At 40.2% G+C, this 19,621-nt stretch overlaps 1 protein-coding gene across 1 annotated transcript in view; it reads right to left on the reverse strand.

The window, feature by feature from the left end:
- Window positions 1–13,622: 13,622 nt before the first annotated feature.
- Window positions 13,623–19,621, reverse strand: part of LOC136875858 (cardioacceleratory peptide receptor-like) — a 293,506-nt gene continuing 287,507 nt past the window's right edge. The window contains exon 8 of the mRNA XM_068228221.1: window positions 13,623–13,807. Coding sequence (XP_068084322.1) covers window positions 13,623–13,807 — 185 coding nt within the window. The remainder of the gene's footprint in view (window positions 13,808–19,621) is intronic.

Genomic DNA, 19,621 nt, shown 5'->3' on the forward strand with positions numbered 1-19,621 from the left:
AAGTGGAGGCGGGGCAGGTTTTTCTCCGGTTACTCTGGTTTTCCCTGTCATATTTCATTCCAGCAACACTCTCCAATATCATTTCATTTCATCTGTCATTCATTAATCATTGCCCCAGAGGAGTGCGACAGGCTTCGGCCGTCGACATAATTCCTATCCTCGCCGCTAGATGGGGGCTTCATTCATTCCATTCCTGACCCGGTTGAATGACTGGAAACAGACTGTGGATTTTCATTTTCATTTTCAGTCACCGAATTCAGCTAAATGCTTTTGAAACTAAATTCCCTACATAACAAGCTAGCAATTTCGGCAAAGAAAAAAGACGTAGTTCACGTGTCCCCTTAACGCCTACAATTCCCCCCAAAACAAACTAAACAAGTCCTGAATGTTTTATGATGTGTCCTATCAATTTATAATTTTATTTTTTCTTGTGAAATTTAGCCAAACCGATCTCTGAGCAATTCGATTTCATATCTCTTCATTTGTGATTCGATCTGCCCATCTCAACTTCAGCATTCTTCCGAAACACCATATTTCAAAAAATTATATTATATTTCTTTCTGAACTAACTATCGTCCATGTTTCACTTGCATAAAATGCCACACTCCAGATGAAAGTTTTGAAAAACATCTTTCTAATTCTTATATCAAAGTTCGAAATGAACACATTACTTAAGAGAGGCCTTCCTTGCTTTTGATAGTCTACATTTGATGTCTTCCTTACTTCTGCTATCGCTAGTTATTCTGATATCCAAGAAACAATATTCATCTACTTCCTTTAAGACTTCCTTTCCTAACCTAATATTTCCAACATCACCTGACTTCGTTCGATGGCACTCCATTACTTTTGTTCTGGATTTATTTATTTTCATTTTGTAAGCGTTCTCCAATTCTCTAGCCATACCATTCAGCAATTTCTGCAGATGTTTCGCAGACTCAGATGAAATAACAATATAATCGGAAAACTCAGAGTTTTGATTTTCTCTCCAAGGATCGTGATTCACTTTCAAAATTCCTATTTGATTCCCTTTACCTTCTGTTCCCGGTACACAATGAAGAAGAGAGCGAACAAACTGCAGCCTTGACTCGCTAATTTCTGAATTTGCCGCTTCTGTTTTCAAAGCCCTCTATTCATATCACTGCAGACTGATTATTGCACAGAGACTAGATAATTCTTCCTTCTCGATTACCTTCGGAATCTCAAATAGCTTGGTGGAATCAACATTCTCGAATGCATTTTCTAGATCTCCGAATGCCGTGTCGTGGGCTTGTCCTTGTTAATTCGATATTCATATCTGTGATGGTCTTCAGTTTGTCGAATCTAATTCAGGTTAAACAGAGTTAAAAATACCTGAAAAAGAAAACATTTATTAAAAGATTATAAGAAAAAAAATATAACTGAATTAAAAACAGAATGACATGGTTCGTTCTTGAGCGATTATAATCAGATTCTATCAAATCACACTTTTATGAAGACTGAACGAAAATTTAATTGAGTCTAATTTGGACTGCGGTTTACCTAATTTGAAATTTTAAAAAGAATATGCCTTTGTCGAGGTCACGGCCCCAGATTTTGTCGTAGACTTCTTATCGCGATATTTCGTTCTTGAATGAACATCATCAGATTCTATCAAATCACACTTTTATGAAGACTGAACGAAAATTTAATTGAATCCAATTTGGAATGAGGTTTGCCTATAAAAAGATAGAATGTGCCTTTGTCGAGGTCACGGCTGATTTCACGCAGAATTCTTATTGCGTGATAGGTGTTATCAAAATAATGTTCCTGGTTCGTGTATACTGTGCGTCTCTACTATTCTTCTTAGTACCGTACTTCTTGATTTCTAACTTTGCCTCCACTCATTGAAAGTTCTACATCTATTGAACAACTATGAGTTGTAATGTGTGCAGACTGAACGAAGACAGCTGTTGATTTTTTCTAGAAAATGTCTAACCGGTAGCTATGTTCATAATAAACGCCACTTTGTTTAGATTGATGCTTTCACGGCTCGTAATTGTAGACATGATAATAAGCGTTCGGGCGTTTTGCCACGGCAGTCAAAAAGGTGAAATTATTTACGTTTCGCAGAGAACTTTGTTGCGCGTCTTCAGAATGAAATCTCGACTGTTCACGAGGAAGACTTCTATAATAATGAAGGTTTGAATTTAAGATGCTTCACCGTTGGATTGTAGTAAGTGGTACTCTTAGTCGTCACCAGATGGCTCACTATAAGCTAGCATTCCAAGTCTGAGCTGGCGACACGATCTAAGCTCCAATTAAGATGCTTCTTGGTAAACCAGATGGAGTGCCATCGAACGAAGTCAGGTGATGTAGGAAATATTAGGTTAGGAAATGAAGTCTTAAGGCGGGATTCCACTGAGGCAACATTTGGGCGACATGGAGCATGCGACAGTGAAGCATGCTGCAGTCGACTTTCGATTGAAGAAACACGGCACGACATGTAGCGTGCGGCTGTGTGGCATGAGACATGTTGCCACCTGTCGAACACTCTCTGGTGCCGCATGCCTCAAAAATATGCTTGTCGCACAGTGTCGCCCGGGATCCGACAGTGTGTGGATCGGTGCTACAATTTCCGTGCGACAAGATGAAGTGGGCTATTGAAAACACTGCGAATTTAATTGGGGATTATCACAATGCTCCGGAATTGCGGAATGTAACATTGAGTGATTATAAAAACGGTAGGAAAGAAAGAATACATTAAAACGGCCCCCAGAAAAATATGACTGCAGTGTCCACGAACTGAAGAAAATTTTAAAAAATGCGTTCAGCTTTCCACCGAGAGCATAAAAAATTCAGAAAATGAAAACTGGTGTTGCTTCTCCATTGAGAGGAAATCTGTGGTTCGCGTATAATCTACTTACCTTTCTTCTTGACATCGATGCTCCAAACGTCAGGTGACAATGAGGAACGTGAGGTGAATTGATTTTATGCTACTGTTTTTCTCCAATAAATGAAATAAGTTAACTGCTTATGAACTTTTGTAAACAAAATTGTGATTTATTCAATGCCCACCGGGCTGAGTGGCTCAGACGGCTGAGGCGCTGGTCTCCTCACCCCAACTTCGCAGGTTCGATCCTGGCTCAGTCCGGTGGTATTTGAAGGTGCTCAAATATGTCAACCTCGTGTCGGTGGCACTTAAAGGAATTTTTGCGGGCCTAAATTGCGGCACCTCGGCGTCTTCGAAAACCGTAAAAGTAGATAGTGGGACGTAAAGCCATTATTATATTATTATTATTATTATTATTATTATTATTATTATTATTATTATTGTCCGCCTCTGTGGTGTAGTGGTTAGCGTGATTAGCTGCCACTCCCGGAGGTCCGGGTTCGATTCCCGGCTCTGCCACGAAATTTGAAAAGTGTTACGAGGGCTGGAACGGGGTCCACTCAGCCTCGGGAGGTCAACTGAGTAGAGGTGGGTTCGATTCCCACCTCAGCCATCCTCGAAGTGGTTTTCCGTGGTTTCCCACTTCACCTCCAGGCGAATGCCGGGATGGTACCTAACTTAAGGCCACGGCCGCTTCCATCCCTCTTCCTTGCCTATCCCTTCCAATCTTCCCATCCCCCTACAAGGCCCCTGTTCACCATAGCAGGTGAGGCCGCCTGGGCGAGGTACTGGTCATACTCCCCAGTTGTATCCCCCGACCAAGAGTCTGAAGCTCCAGGACACTGGCCTTGAGGCGGTAGAGGTTGGATCCCTCGCTGAGTCCGAGGGAAAAGCTGACCCTGGAGGGTAAACAGATTATTATTATTATTATTATTATTATTATTATTATTATTATTATTATTATTATTATTATTATTATTATTATTATTATTCCGTTCCTGGTTTTATCCTTATTAGTACTGGCATTAGTTTGCACTAGACATAAATAAATTAGAGATAACTATTAAAATATAATTTAATGACATCATAGTACTAACTACAACAACAATAATAATAAACTTGGCAGGTTCGATTCTAACTCAGTCCGGTTGTATTTGAAGGTGTTGTTGTAGACCTACGTCAGCCTCGTGTCGGTAAATTTACTGGCACGTAAAATAACGCCTGCTGCACTAAATTCCGGCACCTCGGCGACTAAGCCGTAAAAGTAGTTAGTGGGACTTGAAGCCAATAACATTATTGTATAATAATAACAAACAACGAACAATAATAATAGGAATAACAAATTCTACATATAAGTATATTATGGCATTTCCATGCCTATGGATTTCTCGTAAATACGTCGTTTAATAGCATAACAAAAATGGTTCTCTTTTCTACACTGTTAACACACAACAATTCATCTACTTTTTATTCGGATATTCTTCGCCGCTACTCTAATTACGCAGTCTTCCAACACTGTTTCATCATAGTCTTTTTCTTCCTCACTATGTCCACTTATCGCCGGCCCCGTGGTGTAGGGATAGCGTGTCTGCCTCTTACCCGGAGGCCCCGGGTTCGATTCCCGGCCAGGTCAGAGATTTTTACTTGGGCCTGAGGGCTGGTTCGAGGTCCACTCAGCCTACGTGATTAGAATCGAGAAGCTATCTGACGGTGAGATAGCGGCCCCGGTCTAGAAATCCAAGAATAACGACCGAGAGGATTCGTCGTGCTGACCACACGACACCTCGTAGTCTGTAGGCCTTCGGGCTGAGCAGCGGTCGCTTGGTAGGCTAAGGATCTTCAAGGGCTGTAGTGCCGTGGTTTTTTGTCTACTTATTGTCATAGTTGCCACGAGTTATCTTTCATTCTCGTAGTATAACTGTATTAGAAATGTGAACTATAAGGGAGTAAAATAATCAGAATAGGGTTAGGATATTCTGCTTAAAACTGGTACATTTTAATTTTAAAAAATATCATTAAATTCCAGTGAACAAGAAGTTTCTAAATCTTCCCGTACCTCTAGGCATACAGATTCTGTCATGGTACACGACCTTCATCTGACAAAGTACTCCAAAAAATCATCACTAATGGCTTTCGCCTCTTGAAATTTCCGACGTGGTTTGTTTGCCAAGCCTTATCAGCTTGGATCACTCCGCGCCATGCACATTTCCGAGATGATTCGTGAGATGATAGGTTGAGAAATTCGAAACAAGGAAGTATAGCTGTCACCAGCCGGTCAAAGTCGAGTGAGGAACTGTTGTCTTGGTTGCCTTGATGGAATAACGTTTGTAGTTGGCGACAAGTCTCCACAAGTGACGCATGCTACACCGGGCAACACATGTAGCATACCACATCTTTTGTGCCCGACTGACAACAAGCCGCATGCTACAAAGAGCAACATTTGTTGCCAACCGCATGCTCCATGTCGCCCAAATGTTGCCTCAGTGGAATCCCGCCTTTAAAGGAAGTAGATGAATTTTGTTATACTTCTCTGATTGTTATGAAAACAGTGATGTGTCTAACGTCACATTCTGAAGTTTTTATTAAGAAGTGTTAGGAAATTTGCAAAATATTTAACATCTTATACTTCTCTGATTGTCATGATGAAAGTGATGTGTCTAACGGCACATTCTGAAGTTTTTACTAAGAAGTATTAGGAAATTTGCAAAACATTTAACATTTGTATGTCCAAATTATTCTGCCTGTGAAACATTTCAGCTTAGAACTTTGGTAGGAAAGGCTCTGTCATATAAGGTCCACATTTTGTGCGAGTTATGTCACAGAAATCTCGCTCTTGATAACATATGTGTTGCGGGTTAGTATTTCTCCCACAACGTTATCATGCAGCGCTTTTTTTAAGGCGCAACTAAGTTATCCTCTTTTTCTTATTGCGTTGCCCAGACTTTCAAGTGCCAGAAATGGACACATTTTCCCTTGCTCATTACCATATTAAATTGGCACTGAATGTTTTGTTTCATCACTAGTTCCTTAATTGTTTGTCTCCCAATTTGTCGTTTTTGAACCACACAATGATGTATTATTTTGATATTTGATGTATTTTAAAGGTGTCTGTTCAATAAAGCACTGTAGGTACGTTCAAGAACTTCTTCCGAATCTGTATAGCATTTATTTATTTCTATTTGAAAAATGTCCGGTTTTAATGTTGAAAACTTTTCTTAGCAGACAAGGTATGGGTCCCCATACTACGAAAGACGTAAAATTCAGAAATTTTGCTCAATTGTGCCGAAAGTTAAAGGGCTAAAGGGCCCCGAAGCATTTCAAATTGTGAGTATTGCATAGCTCTATCAAACTATAAGAACTAATATCGAAAATAATTTCGGCCTAAACCTAAAATCGTTTATTTCTTTATTCGTTTTCTTTTTTAATAAAATCCTAGCCAAATTAACTTCTTTACATAACTCTTTCTGTAATATGTTCCTTGGTTCAATACCTTGACTCACATGCATTAACTCACATTAGCGTTCGTAGTGGTTGAAAATGGCAAACTCTTAATCAAATTGACCGGATAACGATGATTAAGAAAAGGATTGTAATTTCTAGGAATAAATAAAGAATTTGGTATGAAAATGAATATTAATAAAACAAAATTCATGATCTTTAGTAAAAACACACATCCATTGCACGTGATGATATGTGGTGAACCTGTAAAACAGGTAGCACAGTTCATATACATTGCCCAGATTATAACAGGAAAACTTCAGTGTCACACTGAAATAAAAACACGAATAGCAATAGCAAAGCAAGAATTCAAAGATAAACAGTCCCTTCTACGTCAGAAAACAATGTCCCCCATATTACGTAAAAGAATATTGCAATCTTATGTTTGGTCCATTGCGCTGTATTGTCCCGAGACCTAGACGTTAACGAAGAGTGATTTTGAGAGGCTAGGATCCTTTGAAATGTAGTGTTGGATAAGTTGGGTGGAGAAGAATACCAACACTGAGGTATTCATCATTGTCCAAGAAAAGAGACAGCTGTTGAATCACATTAGCGAGAGACAATTTTCTTGGATGGGACATAGGCTTCATCATGTGAGTGGATTGATGGAAATTTTTTAAGGTAAGGGAAACGCCCTTGTGGAAGAACAAGAGGGACATTCATGATGCCATTTCTTGTGAACTCAGGATGCAGGAGCTATGCAGACCCAAAACTTACTGCACAAGATCGACCCAGTTGGAAAAGACCCATCGGAGGGTCCAACCAGTCATTACACCAGGGCCTCTCAGGGTGCATGAGCGTGGTGCATGCACTGTGCACGGTGCAAAAGACGACTTGGCTTGGTTGACCAGAGTGCAGACCCCCACTCCTCGATTTGGAGCAATAGCGCTAACTCTCTCTTTCCTCACGCCTCTCTCGCTCGCTCCGCCTGTCTCCCTCTCCCCCACTTGCGCCGTAGCGCCCCAAATCCGGGCTGAGTTGAGCCGAGTATAGCCGAGTAGAGCCGAGCATAGCCGAGTAGCCCAGAGACGAAGCGTTGATCCGAGCCATACCGAGCGGCACCGAGCGGCACCGATGCACAGTGCACGGAGCTCTTGCGCCTCGCTCTGCACGCGTGAGATTTTGGGCGTTTGAGAGGCCCTGCATTACACTGAATTACTCAAAGCAGCAGAAGAGGAAGAAGACATTTTCTCATATTTTATTATATTTTATGTACCTAAAATTCGTAGCTCATATTCGTAGGGTGTTTTCAACACTGAGTTGCTTGCCCGAAGCGATAGAACTGTGGGGTTTTGCTATGTTCACCGGCCCAAGTATGGTCCCGAAAGTGCAAACGTTTTCTACGTCAGAACGAAGCATAACACAAAATGTTGAAGTGTAGAGACGAAGTTGTAATTTTCCTTATGGAAGTGGCTTTTTATTCTACATAGGGAGCAGAAGGCAAGGAAATACGAAACACAACCACTACTGTTAGCGAGTAACCAAAGAAATGAATTTTCTGGTGACGCAGCGAGGTGTGAGTAGACAAGGACGTGGTGTAGGGTGTCCGCGAGAGAATCCTCTCTACTGTTTGTTCCATTTTACCTGGCTGAGGGCCTGTTATATCGAACTTTAATATCTCGTAGCTCAATTCCTACTTAAGTAACACAGATAAGACAAAGTGGGGGGAAATTCTGGAGAGCTATAATATAGCGAAATTTCTAAACAAACGCTTTAGCAGCTTTTCTACTTGCTCATTCCAAATAGAACGACAGATAGCCAGATACAACTTTCGAAAACCACCCAGTTACAGATTAAAAGAGAGGACTCTGCAATCGTCAGGCAGTGGGCTGTTCTGAGAATGGCTCTCCGTTTCTTCCAATTCTTGTCACTAAGGAAAATACTCACCATTCAGAGTCTGTCATACTAAATCATACTCTCCTCTACTAGATAATACAGCTATGGATACGCCGTAAGAATAAACCATACATTCAATGAAAGACAGAATATTTGATGTAAAAGAATGGTTCAGAACATTCCTGGTCACGTATATTTGTTTCGAATCCGTTATATCCCAAGACAGCTGAGTTGCATCAACGGTTCTGAAGCCTCTTTTCAATAAAGGAGAAGCGCCGTCATTCTGTTTAAAGAGGTTCGTCATGATGTTGGAGGGGAGGTTCTAGGCTCCTTTGAGCGCTGTGTTTACGTAGCGTATTGCAGCGTGCTTTGACCAGAACTTCAAACATTTTATCGGCCTAGGAGAATTCTGAAGAAACACATAGTTTTCCTATATTGGTTCTATCTTCCTCCCGCCTTCTCTAAATTACATCAATAAATGAAACATTGATTCCGATGCAGATTTCACTTCTTTTACTGAAGAGAACAACTATTAGCGACTTCTAATTGCTTCTGAGTTCCATGCTACTTATAGGACTGAATAATGAGAAGAGAGAAAACTAAATTTATGAGATGAGCCAGAACTTGTAGCATTGCCACAACAATGTGGCCTTAAATTACAATATGTGCTCATTTGACTGCCAGCTCTTTGGTATTTCCTGAACGGGATGAGTTAGTCAGGCTGGAAACTTCCCAGCCGGTCTGAGGGCATGCGACGGCCGCTGATACTATTGTGCTGTTTTGTCTGGCGTCTCTGTGGATTTTCTAGCTAAAGGGTACTGAATCTCGTATATGGTGATGTAATGCATTTATCAATGTTAACGTAGAACATTGTGATCATCTCATGTAAGATAGAATTTAATGTGGCATTCTAGTACGTTCTGTCCCAGTGTGTTCATGCACCATGTAGAGTTGTAGAAAATGAATTAGAAATAAGCGTTTCGTGACTCATATCCATATCATATACAGGGTGGTCAGAAGCAACGTGAACCAGTTGTGTGAGCGATAGACTGTTGGACATACTGATAAATAATTTGAAAATAATGATTCTATATCTCGCGCCGTTGTCATTTTATCAGCTGCTGAAGTTAGCCAATCAGATCGCTTCACGGGCAAATTCACATGGTCATTATGAGGTGGTGTTGCACATCGCCTAAGACCGTCTTGAGAACCCGAATGGAAGAAAAAGTTTGCCAGCGACCTTCGAGCTGGCAGGATCACGCCATTGCAATTGCGCTACGGTGACATCCACGGTGCTCGTTTTTGATGTTGATTTCTCGGCATCGGTAGCTGCTAGGTGATCGGTTATTTACGGGAAAGTTCGTTAAGCAGCCATGTGGCATGCATACAGTGCAACACAAGCCTTCTATTGAATAAATTCAGCAGCTCATAAAATTACAACGCTGCGAGATATCGAATTATTGCGCTGTACCGTTTCCGGGGAGCCATCTGGTGACGAATGAATGTACCATTTCCATTTCTATTATAACGTCTAAATTCAAAACTCATTGTTTGAGAAGCCTTTCTCGTGGACTGTTGAGACTTTCTTCTGATGATGCAGAGCAAAGTTCTCTGGGAAACATAAAGAATTTCACCTTATTTTTGTTTCCGAACATCTGCATTTTCTTCTTCTACGTGTGAGAATTGTGTCATGAATGTTTATCCGTACCTTATTGTTACAGCCTGTATGCGTTATCAAGACCTACGTATGCTAGTGGCACGTTATAGTTGGGCCCACGAGAGTAGGAGTCTGACGTTTAGCGCCACCGGCGAGGAGAAGTTTACTAACGCTGGTCTGTTGTTATGGCAACGATGAGAGCGACGCCACATTTAAGGAAGCTATTGCCACGTGGGTTGGCTTGCTCTCTGTCGCTTTTGTGGTATTATTCGGAGTGGCACTCTGTTAGCTGTGTAAGTTGTTTATGTAATTATTTACGTGTTTGCTTCCTGACCATTATTGTCGTTGTTAATTTTTTTGTAAGTTAATCATTGGCTAGTTATACAGTTATATGTAACATGTGAATTTGTTGAGGTTATTGCCAGTTTAGTGATTGTGAAATCTCATATTTATCGGCAATGACGTGTCCTATCTTAAATATTGCAATTATCAGCACGAGCTTAGGAACGGCTCAAAGTTAATTGAATTGCGTTACGCTTAAAATTTCTATTAAATATTCAGCCTGCATGAACGGATGATATGCAGCAGATGGAGGTAACTATCACAACGCAGCGTTCTTCATAGTTAATGCTTTCTCCGCTCAAATGTCAGACTCAAAGTCTTGTGGGCCCATCCAGTAAATCTTATTCTTCCCGGATTTTTACTACCTACTTGCGGTCGGTACTTCTTTAATGATTTAACCCTCTTTTACGGACGGATGCCCTTCCTGACGCCAACCCTATGAAGAGGGATGGATTCGCTACTGTATATTGTTGGGTGCTGTGGTGCATGTATTTGACGATATGAATCAACCATCCAAAAGTTGTCGCGTTAGTGTAGCCCAATTAAAATAGTAAAATACTTCTCTGTCGGTAATTTCGTTCGTTTTGGCAATTGTTCAGATCCTTATTCATTTTAGGTCAACACAAGATTGTATCAATGGTTTTTAGCTTTCGTGTCTGTTTGTCTGTTCCACTAGCACAGCGAAACTGCTTCATAAATTCCGACCAAATTTAGAGTATACTCATCCAGGGGAACGGTTAAATATGCATATGGTTTAAACATCACTGGGTGTTTATAGGAAGAACACAACATTTTTCTTCAATTTTCTTTTATGCTATTAATTTTCTGTAAAGTCTGTTGACTATATATGAAACGCCCCTTCATTTTAAACAACTTTGGTTATATATACATAATATCGTTTACTCTTCAAATAACGGAGAAAATTTGTCCTATGACCTTTTGTCGTATCTCGATTCCTTATACTTTAGATATAGCTGCATTTCTGGATGATAATCAAATCTCTCCAACTCGATTGTGACTGGCATTAAGAAAGGGGGGGCCTGTATTTATAATGAAAACTTCCCATCTATATTGTGAATGGCGGTTGACAAGTGAGACTGCCGTTGCAGTCGAAACTACCGAAGTCGATAGTGAATGCCATTAGGAAATGTGGCCTGCCATTATCATCAAAACTCCCCAATGCGCACCTTACATTGGAAACAACGTATGGAGTCATCCCCGTTTTGTTTCTCGGTCAGCGCTAAGAGACATGAAATTAAATATAATCTTAGTCACTTCGTGTATACTAATTCATGTAGAAATCTGTATACATCATAGAATACCTTAGCGAAACACGGGTACATTTGCTAGTTTTAAAAACATTGCATTTGGATAACAAACACTTGAAATGTTATTATGAACAAAATTTGGGTAAAATAATTTTATTTTTTTCAAAGTAACCAAAATGAGCCTCCGTGGCTCAGGAGGCAGCACGCCAACCTCTCACCGCTGGATTTCGTGGTTCAAATCCCGGTCACTCCAAGTGAGCTTTGTGATGGACAAAGCGGAGGTAGGACATGTTTTCTCCGGACATTCCCATTTTCTCTGTCATGTTCCATTCCAGCAACACTCTCTAATATCATTTCATTTCATATGTCAGTCATTAATCATTGCCCCAGAGGAGTACGACAGGCTTCGGCAGCCGGCACAATTTCTGTGCTCACCGCTAGATGGGGCTCCTGACCCGGTCGAATGACGGGAAATGGGATGTGGATTTTCAGACAGTGACAAAAATGAACATATTTTACTTTCTTGTAATAATAGATAAAACTTAGTACAGTTCTTCAATAAATTTCAACTCCTTGCACAATGACGTTGTGTTATATTGAAGCTGTCTTGTACAAATCAAAATGTGTTATAAAATGCAGCAAGTCAATTATATGGATTCATGAAGTACTCTATAGCCGCACAGGTGACATCGATAAAATTGAATGCGATATTTTTCTCTTTCTTTAGGCATCTTCAAATGATATGAAGAAACACTTGAAGATGCAACTTGCATCGAACGCTGATGTTAGGGGCATTTTTCATCCATTTCGTAACACCATCTTTACCTATGTAACTCGGTTCATTGTTTACCTCAACATTTTCTTCACTCTTCTCACATGCATCTTCAGAGCCCCCTTTCCGACTCCGTCTCTGTGTTGTGTGAACTTTGATAAACAATACAAACTTGACTGTCATCTTCACTCTCCTTGTCAGAAGAACACAAAAAGTGTTTAATTTTCGCTTAACTACTGGGAAATTTGTTCAGCACCAAGTTGTTCACCTCGCCAACTTTTTCGATGGTGACATTTTCAAAGTCTCACAAACATTCAAAAAAGCCGCTACATTGTACAAATACGCAAAACAATTGTAAATGAAGAATGAACTCATTTTGAAAAGAAGTTACGTAAGAGAGCGTGTGGGATACAGTCGCAGACCAGGCTAACTACGTGATTAATAACCCTCGCTACGATTTATTTGTAGACAAGCTACAACAGCGAGCGGATAAAATATGCGCAACAGACACTGAAGAGCACACACTCATCAAGTCTTTCTACAGAAAGTACCTCCCAGATTCATAAACCAACGGTGTGAATCTTGAGCGAATGTGTGTGTGTATGTGTGTAATTTTGTTAATTTTCATTAAATTAATTAAACTTAATATTCATTAAATTTCATTTAGTAGCTTGACAAGTGATTTTTACATATTGCTATAATTATTGCCTTGCATTTATTTTGAATTTATATTAAAATTAGTTTCTTTTAAGATATTTAATATTCTCCACGATTTTTGTGTACAATTATGTGGTTAAGTGTAAGAGAGGACCATGAGTCCTAACTTCGCCACTACCAAAGATAAATAAATAAATAAATAAATAAATAAATAAATAAATAAATAAATAAATAAATAAATAAATAATAAATAAATAATAAATAAATAAATAAATAAATAAATAAATAAATAAATAAATAAATAAATAAATAAATAAATAAATAAATAAATAAATAAATAAATAAATAAAATAAATAAATAAATATGTAAATAAATAAATAAATAAATATGTAAATAAATAAATAAATAAATAAATAAATAAATAAATAAATAAATAAATAAATAAATAAAATGCAAAAATTGCAATCGGTTAAAACAATGTGGGCTACGACTGTAGCCTACGCGCGCCTACTGCACGTTTAAGACGATCATAAACACCCACTCTTTAACCTATTTACGTATCCTCAACGGCACGGGTACGAGCCACTGCTGTTGCGCTACTGACACTAGGCGGGACTTATCCAGTCGGTACATGATTGTTACGTCATAAAGCTGTCGCGCATCCTCATATTTCCCGGCTTACTTTACAACAAAAGGAATAGGGAAACTTAATTTTAGGATTGCTTACGTATATAAATTAACGCTTACCTGAGAGTACGGCAGATGTGAGTGGAGAAGAGGCAGTAGATGACGGGGTTAGCGGCTGAGTTTAGAGGTGCCAAGCTCTGGATGAACGTAGCTACAGCGATGTTGGTCTGTGTGTGAGGCACATGACCGTACACCTGGAGCAGGTCGAACACGATGTACGGGCTCCAACATAGGATAAACACTGTAAAATAAACATTGATGTCCATATCAATACTTTACGTTAATTATTTATATTATTCTCACAATGTAGCATTATTTGTCATATATTAATAACGTAAAATATCCAGTAATTTATGGTAGTAAACATAGGAAGTTGTTCCAAACACCCTTGTAACTTATAAAGTTAACAGGAAACATTACAATTTTTCAAACCTACCTAAAGAAACTCGTATCAGTGTGTCTATGATATTCAAAGATAGACTGTTTTTGATACTTCACATGCAATTTTTAATCATATTATAAAGAATGTTTATCAAAATTCGAAGCAAAAATATGTATTATTACAATTTTAAGTTTTCACGTCATAACACATGATAATCTCGTGTGACTTTTTCTAACTGGGTGCAGCCCTTCTAAGACAGACCCTCAGATGAGAGCGGGCGGGCCTACCATGTGTAGGTAACTGCATGTTATTGTTGTGGAGGGTAGTGTTATGTGTGGTGTGTAAATTTCAGGGATGTTGGGGACAGAACAATCACCCAGCCCCCGAGTCATTGGAATTAACTAATGAAGGTTAAAATCCTCGATCCGGCCGGGAATCGAATCCGGAAACCTGTGAACCGAAGGCCAGTACGCTGGCCATTCAGTCAACGACTAGGACGTCATAACAGATAAAATAGCTTGTCGAAACAAATTTACAACAACGGTGTGCTGTGTAGAAATTTTCCTTAAATTAAAATCTATAGGTTAATTTTTTTTTTTTGCTAGGGGCTTTACGTCGCACCGACACAGATAGGTCTTATGGCGACGATGGGATAGGAAAGGCCTAGGAGTTGGAAGGAAGCGGCCGTGGCCTTAATTAAGGTACAGCCCCAGCATTTGACTGGTGTGAAAATGGGAAACCACGGAAAACCATCTTCAGGGCTGCCGATAGTGGGATTCGAACCTACTATCTCCCGGATGCAAGCTCACAGCCGAGCGCCTCTACGCGCACGGCCAACTCGCCCGGTCACGAGGTTAATTTTAATTACGCGGTGAGTTAATTGCAAGGCCATAATAAAATAAATACCATCCGGCTAAACAACTCTCAAGTGGGCGGCTGATGACAAAAAGCAAGTTGATAGTACTACTCATCGTCTGACTCTTTGAATATATATAAATACCCCATTTTTGGGTTTAACGACCATACTGTTCACTAAACTACCGAAGGTATATGCTACATTATTTCTATAGAAATACCTACTCATTGGAGTATATATTGACATAAAAGCCGAAAATTGGAGTACTTGTTTGGTTCTCAAAATGTTTCAAAATTATAACTCGTAAACTTCATTCAGTATTTCAACGGTTCTTTTTCATAAGTTCTATATCAACACGAATAAGCCAATAAATATTTTCAGACCAACTTGTACCATAAATGTGGGGCTTTTAACTGATTTTCGCTGGTGGTCTTGAGCTTTTGTGAGGTACTGTATTTGCAAGCGAAGGCCTATAGGAGCCCGCAATACAGTACATTGTGTGCTTAGCGGGTTGCACACAGATAAGGGGCATAGGATTAATCATGGCAGGCGACTATAAGCAACCCGAACTTTGTATGCATATTACTTAATACTATAAAAAATATCCACAACCTTCTTCCAGTCATTCGACAGGGTCAGGAATAGAATGAATGAAGCCCCCACCTAGCGGCGAGGATAGGAAGTGTGCCGGTTGCCGAAGCCTATCGCACTCATCTGGGGCAATGATAAATGACTGACGGATGAAATAACATTTCCATGGAGAGTGTTGCTGGAATGAAAGATGACAGGGAAAACCGGAGTACCCAGAGAAAAACCTGTCCGCCTCCGCTTTGTCCAGCACAGATCTCACATGGAGTGACAGGGATTTGAACCACGGTATCCAGCAGTGATAGGCCGGCGCGCTGCCGCCTGAGCCACGGAGGCTCCTACTTAATACTATCTGGAGAGAGATACTATGGAGGTAATTTATCCCATGCTCCCTTACGTGTGAGGTCTCGGAGGGAGTCACATCTAATGATAAGCGAAAATGACCTGTATTAGCGTTGAATCCACAGTTTTCGGTGTCGCTGAGACACTCCGGATGACATTTCAGTCCATGTTCAGCCAACTTCGGTATGGGGGTGAGACGGATTGGAAGGAAAATATCCAAAATGACCGAGATTGTGGATGTATGTGGAACACATATGACTTACTACATGGAGAAAAATACTGTGGGGGCAAGACACCCCTAGCACCGCTACATTTGGAGTTGGGAGGGCGTAGCAAGTAAAATAATCGAAAACGACTAATATTATTGTCAAATCTATATTTCTGGGCCACTGAGGTGTGTTGTGACACTCTGGATGCCGTTTAATCCATAGTTCATCCTCACTCGGCGTGGACTTTGAAGGTGTGGAAAAGAAAATATCCAAAGTGACCGATCGATATTAGTGTTGAACCCGCAGTTTTAAGGTTCGCTGGGCTGATCGGTGACAGTCCTAATAATATTTGGAAATTAAATGAAAAGGCGTATGCCTTTTAGTGCCGGTACTGTCCGAGGACATGTTGACGCCCATAGGCAAACTGCACGTCGTGATAAGGATAAAATGACGAAGACAACACACACACACACACACACACACACACACCCAGTCACGGTGCCAGCGAAATTAACCAACGATCGTTAAAATTCCTGAACCTGCCGGGAATCGAACTCAGGACTTCTGTGACCAAAGGCCAGCGCACTAACAATTTAGCCATGGAGCCGGACAATATTTGGAAACGACGCGTAAATGCATACAGTTATCACTTACGTTCATTACGAATTTGAAAGGGCCAGCTACCTCGAAAACAATCTGAACTGCCACAAGGATATATGCGCAGCTGTGAGCTCGCATCCGGGAGATAGTGGGTTCGAACCCCACTGTCGGCAGCTCTGATGATAGTTTTCCGTCGTTTCCCATTTTCACACCAGGCAAATGCTGGGGCTGTGCCTTAATTAAGGCCACGGCCGATTCCTTACAATTCCTAGGCCCTTCCAGTCCCACGTCGCCATAAGAAATATCTGTGTCGGTGCGACGTAAAGCAAAATAGAAAAAAAAAACCAAGGATATACTTCCACGCGAAAAAATCTAAAAGTAAAATTTAATTTAAATATAAAACAATAACTCTAAAGCTACGACAAATTTCTCAAAATAACAGTAAACGTCACAATAAAGATATCAAAAAATTCATTTAATGGTATTCAGGTGCACAGTATCTGCTTAGCGGAAGATATTGCTCTCTTGGCTTAATATGAAAGGGATATTAGTAATATGCTAATAATATTCAACAAATATTTACAAAAATGTAATCTAAATATAAAGAAAAAGTTCATGATTGCACACAAAAAGAATCCTACAGGTAGAAAAACTTAAAATTAAATAATACATCGATAGAAGAAATAACAAGATTCTCCTATTTTGGTAGTGTAATTACCTGTGATAACAGGTCCCTTTCGGAAATCAAGAAAAGAATAGTGGTAGCAAAAGAAGCCTTCCAAAATAAGAAAATCTTATTGCTAAACAGTCATCTCAGTTTGGTCACCAGAAAATCATTTGCCAAGACCTTTGTTTCGAGAGAGCTATTGTATGGATGCGAAACCTGGACATTAGAGAAACAAGAAGAAACGAAACTTGCGGCTGCAGAAATGTGGTATAGGGGAATAACCACATAAACAAGTTGGATGGATAAAAACACAAAAATGACCTTCTTTTAAAGAACGTAGAAGAGGATCGATATTTATTAAACACGATAAAGGAGAGGAAATCAAAATTCCTTGGGCACGTATGGAGGCGTGACTCTCTTCTCCAAACCATCATTGAAGGGATTTAGACCCAGGGACGACCAAGGATCTCATACATCAGAAACTATGTCGTTAAACTGGCATGTGATTCGTGTAGCAACATGAAGAGGCTAGCAGAAGAGAAGATCGTCAGATATGGCTATAGCGACAAGGCATTGCCTTTAGTAGACGACGATGATGATGATGACAAAAATTCTGTGTGAATATTATAAAATCGAAATAGTTTATTGAGACATCGCTTTTAACGAAATATCGGATATAACAGTGAAATCTAACAGTCCCGTATAAATCCTACATAAAGACTGTATTTAAAAAAAGTCACTTAGTACGACGTATCGTATAAAACAGTGTACTTTCTATCGCGTATTCTATCGTCTCCGTCCAAATCTCCAAAAGACTGTTGTATCTGTGTTTCATCTCAGAAATAAATTTGCCAACTACAAGCCTTCAATAACATTCAGAAATCAATCCTTACAACACTGTTCCTTCCCAAAATATTTAGGTGTCACATTAGACAGATCCCTAACATATAAACATCATATTAACAACACAGCCGCCAAGATTAAAAGTCGGAATAATATTCTTCAAAAATTAGCCGGCACATCTTGGGGCGCAAACAACGAAGTGTTGAGATCTACTGGTCTAGCTCTTTGCTATTCAGTTGCTGAATACTGCGCTTCAATTTGGTTGAACAGTGCTCATACTGCGAAGATTGATGCTCAACTAAATCAAACAATGCGCATCATAACCGGTTGTATTCGCTCTACAAACGTGGCCTGGCTGCCTACACTCAGTAATATTCCTCCGCCTTGCTTAAGAAGGTCTGAAGCTCTTCTAAAACTGTGGAAGAAGACCAGCCAGGACTCCAACCTCCCCGTTCACCAGGATATTACTCAACCTGCCCCTCCTCGACTTAAGTCTAGATCTCCACCCTGGCGCACTGCACTTACACTGGAAGAATCTGGGTTCTCCATCACGAACGCCTGGTTACACCAATGGCAGCAGTCTTCTGTTCCCAATCAACATCTTGTGACTCTACCTCATGTTCAACCTCCTGGATTCCATCTACCCAGACGTCAATGGAGGACTCTAAGCAGGATAAGAGTCAATCAAGGAAGATGCGGCTATACGCTTTATAAATGGGGCTGGCAGAAGTCTTCTGGGTGTGATTGTGGAGCTACCTCACAGACCATCCACCACGTAATTGCCAAGTGTCCACGGAGAGCATTTCAAGGTCCTTTGGAGGACATTCATAACGCAACTGAGGAGGCCTTGAAATGGATCAATGACTTGATTTGGAACTATAGGCTTCTGCTTGTATATATTGTGTATATATTGTATACTTATTTATATAATCTATCTGTGCACATCATACGATAAATAAATAAATAAATAAATCGCGCATTCGGAAAAAAGTATCAACTATAACAAAATAATGTAAAGCTTATTTTATTTTTTTGTAGAGAGCGAGTAGATGAAAGTCCCAGAGCGGTAACTATACTCTTTTACTCATCTGTTTCCGCGACGTGCCGATGTGTCGGAAAATCTCCATCGCGTACACTTGCGGGGGGGGGGGGGGTGCGAAGCGACCTGTCATGGGAGAGAGAATTTTCTCCCATGTCAGGGACGTAACACTCTCTTCGCTAAACTGTTTTTAATTTCGTGTGGCTATTTCTAGCCGGATGCAGCCCTTATAAGGCAGACCCTTCGTTAAGTGTGGGCGGCATCTGCCGTGTGTAGGTAACTGCGTGTTATTGTGGTGGAGGACAGTGCGTTGTGTGGTGTGCGAGTTGTAGGGATGTTGGGGACAGCAAACGTACCCAGTCCCTGAACCAAGGGAATTAATCATTTAAGGCTCAAATCTCCGACCCGGCTGGGAATCGAACCCGGGAACCCTGTGACCAAAGGCCAACACGATAACCATTTATCCATGGAGCCGGACGCTAAACTGTTAAAAATATAAAATTGGGGTCGGAGTAATTTAGGTGAAGAA

This window comes from Anabrus simplex, chromosome 6, assembly GCF_040414725.1.
Source record: "Anabrus simplex isolate iqAnaSimp1 chromosome 6, ASM4041472v1, whole genome shotgun sequence".
In the NCBI taxonomy this organism is placed as follows: domain Eukaryota; kingdom Metazoa; phylum Arthropoda; class Insecta; order Orthoptera; family Tettigoniidae; genus Anabrus; species Anabrus simplex.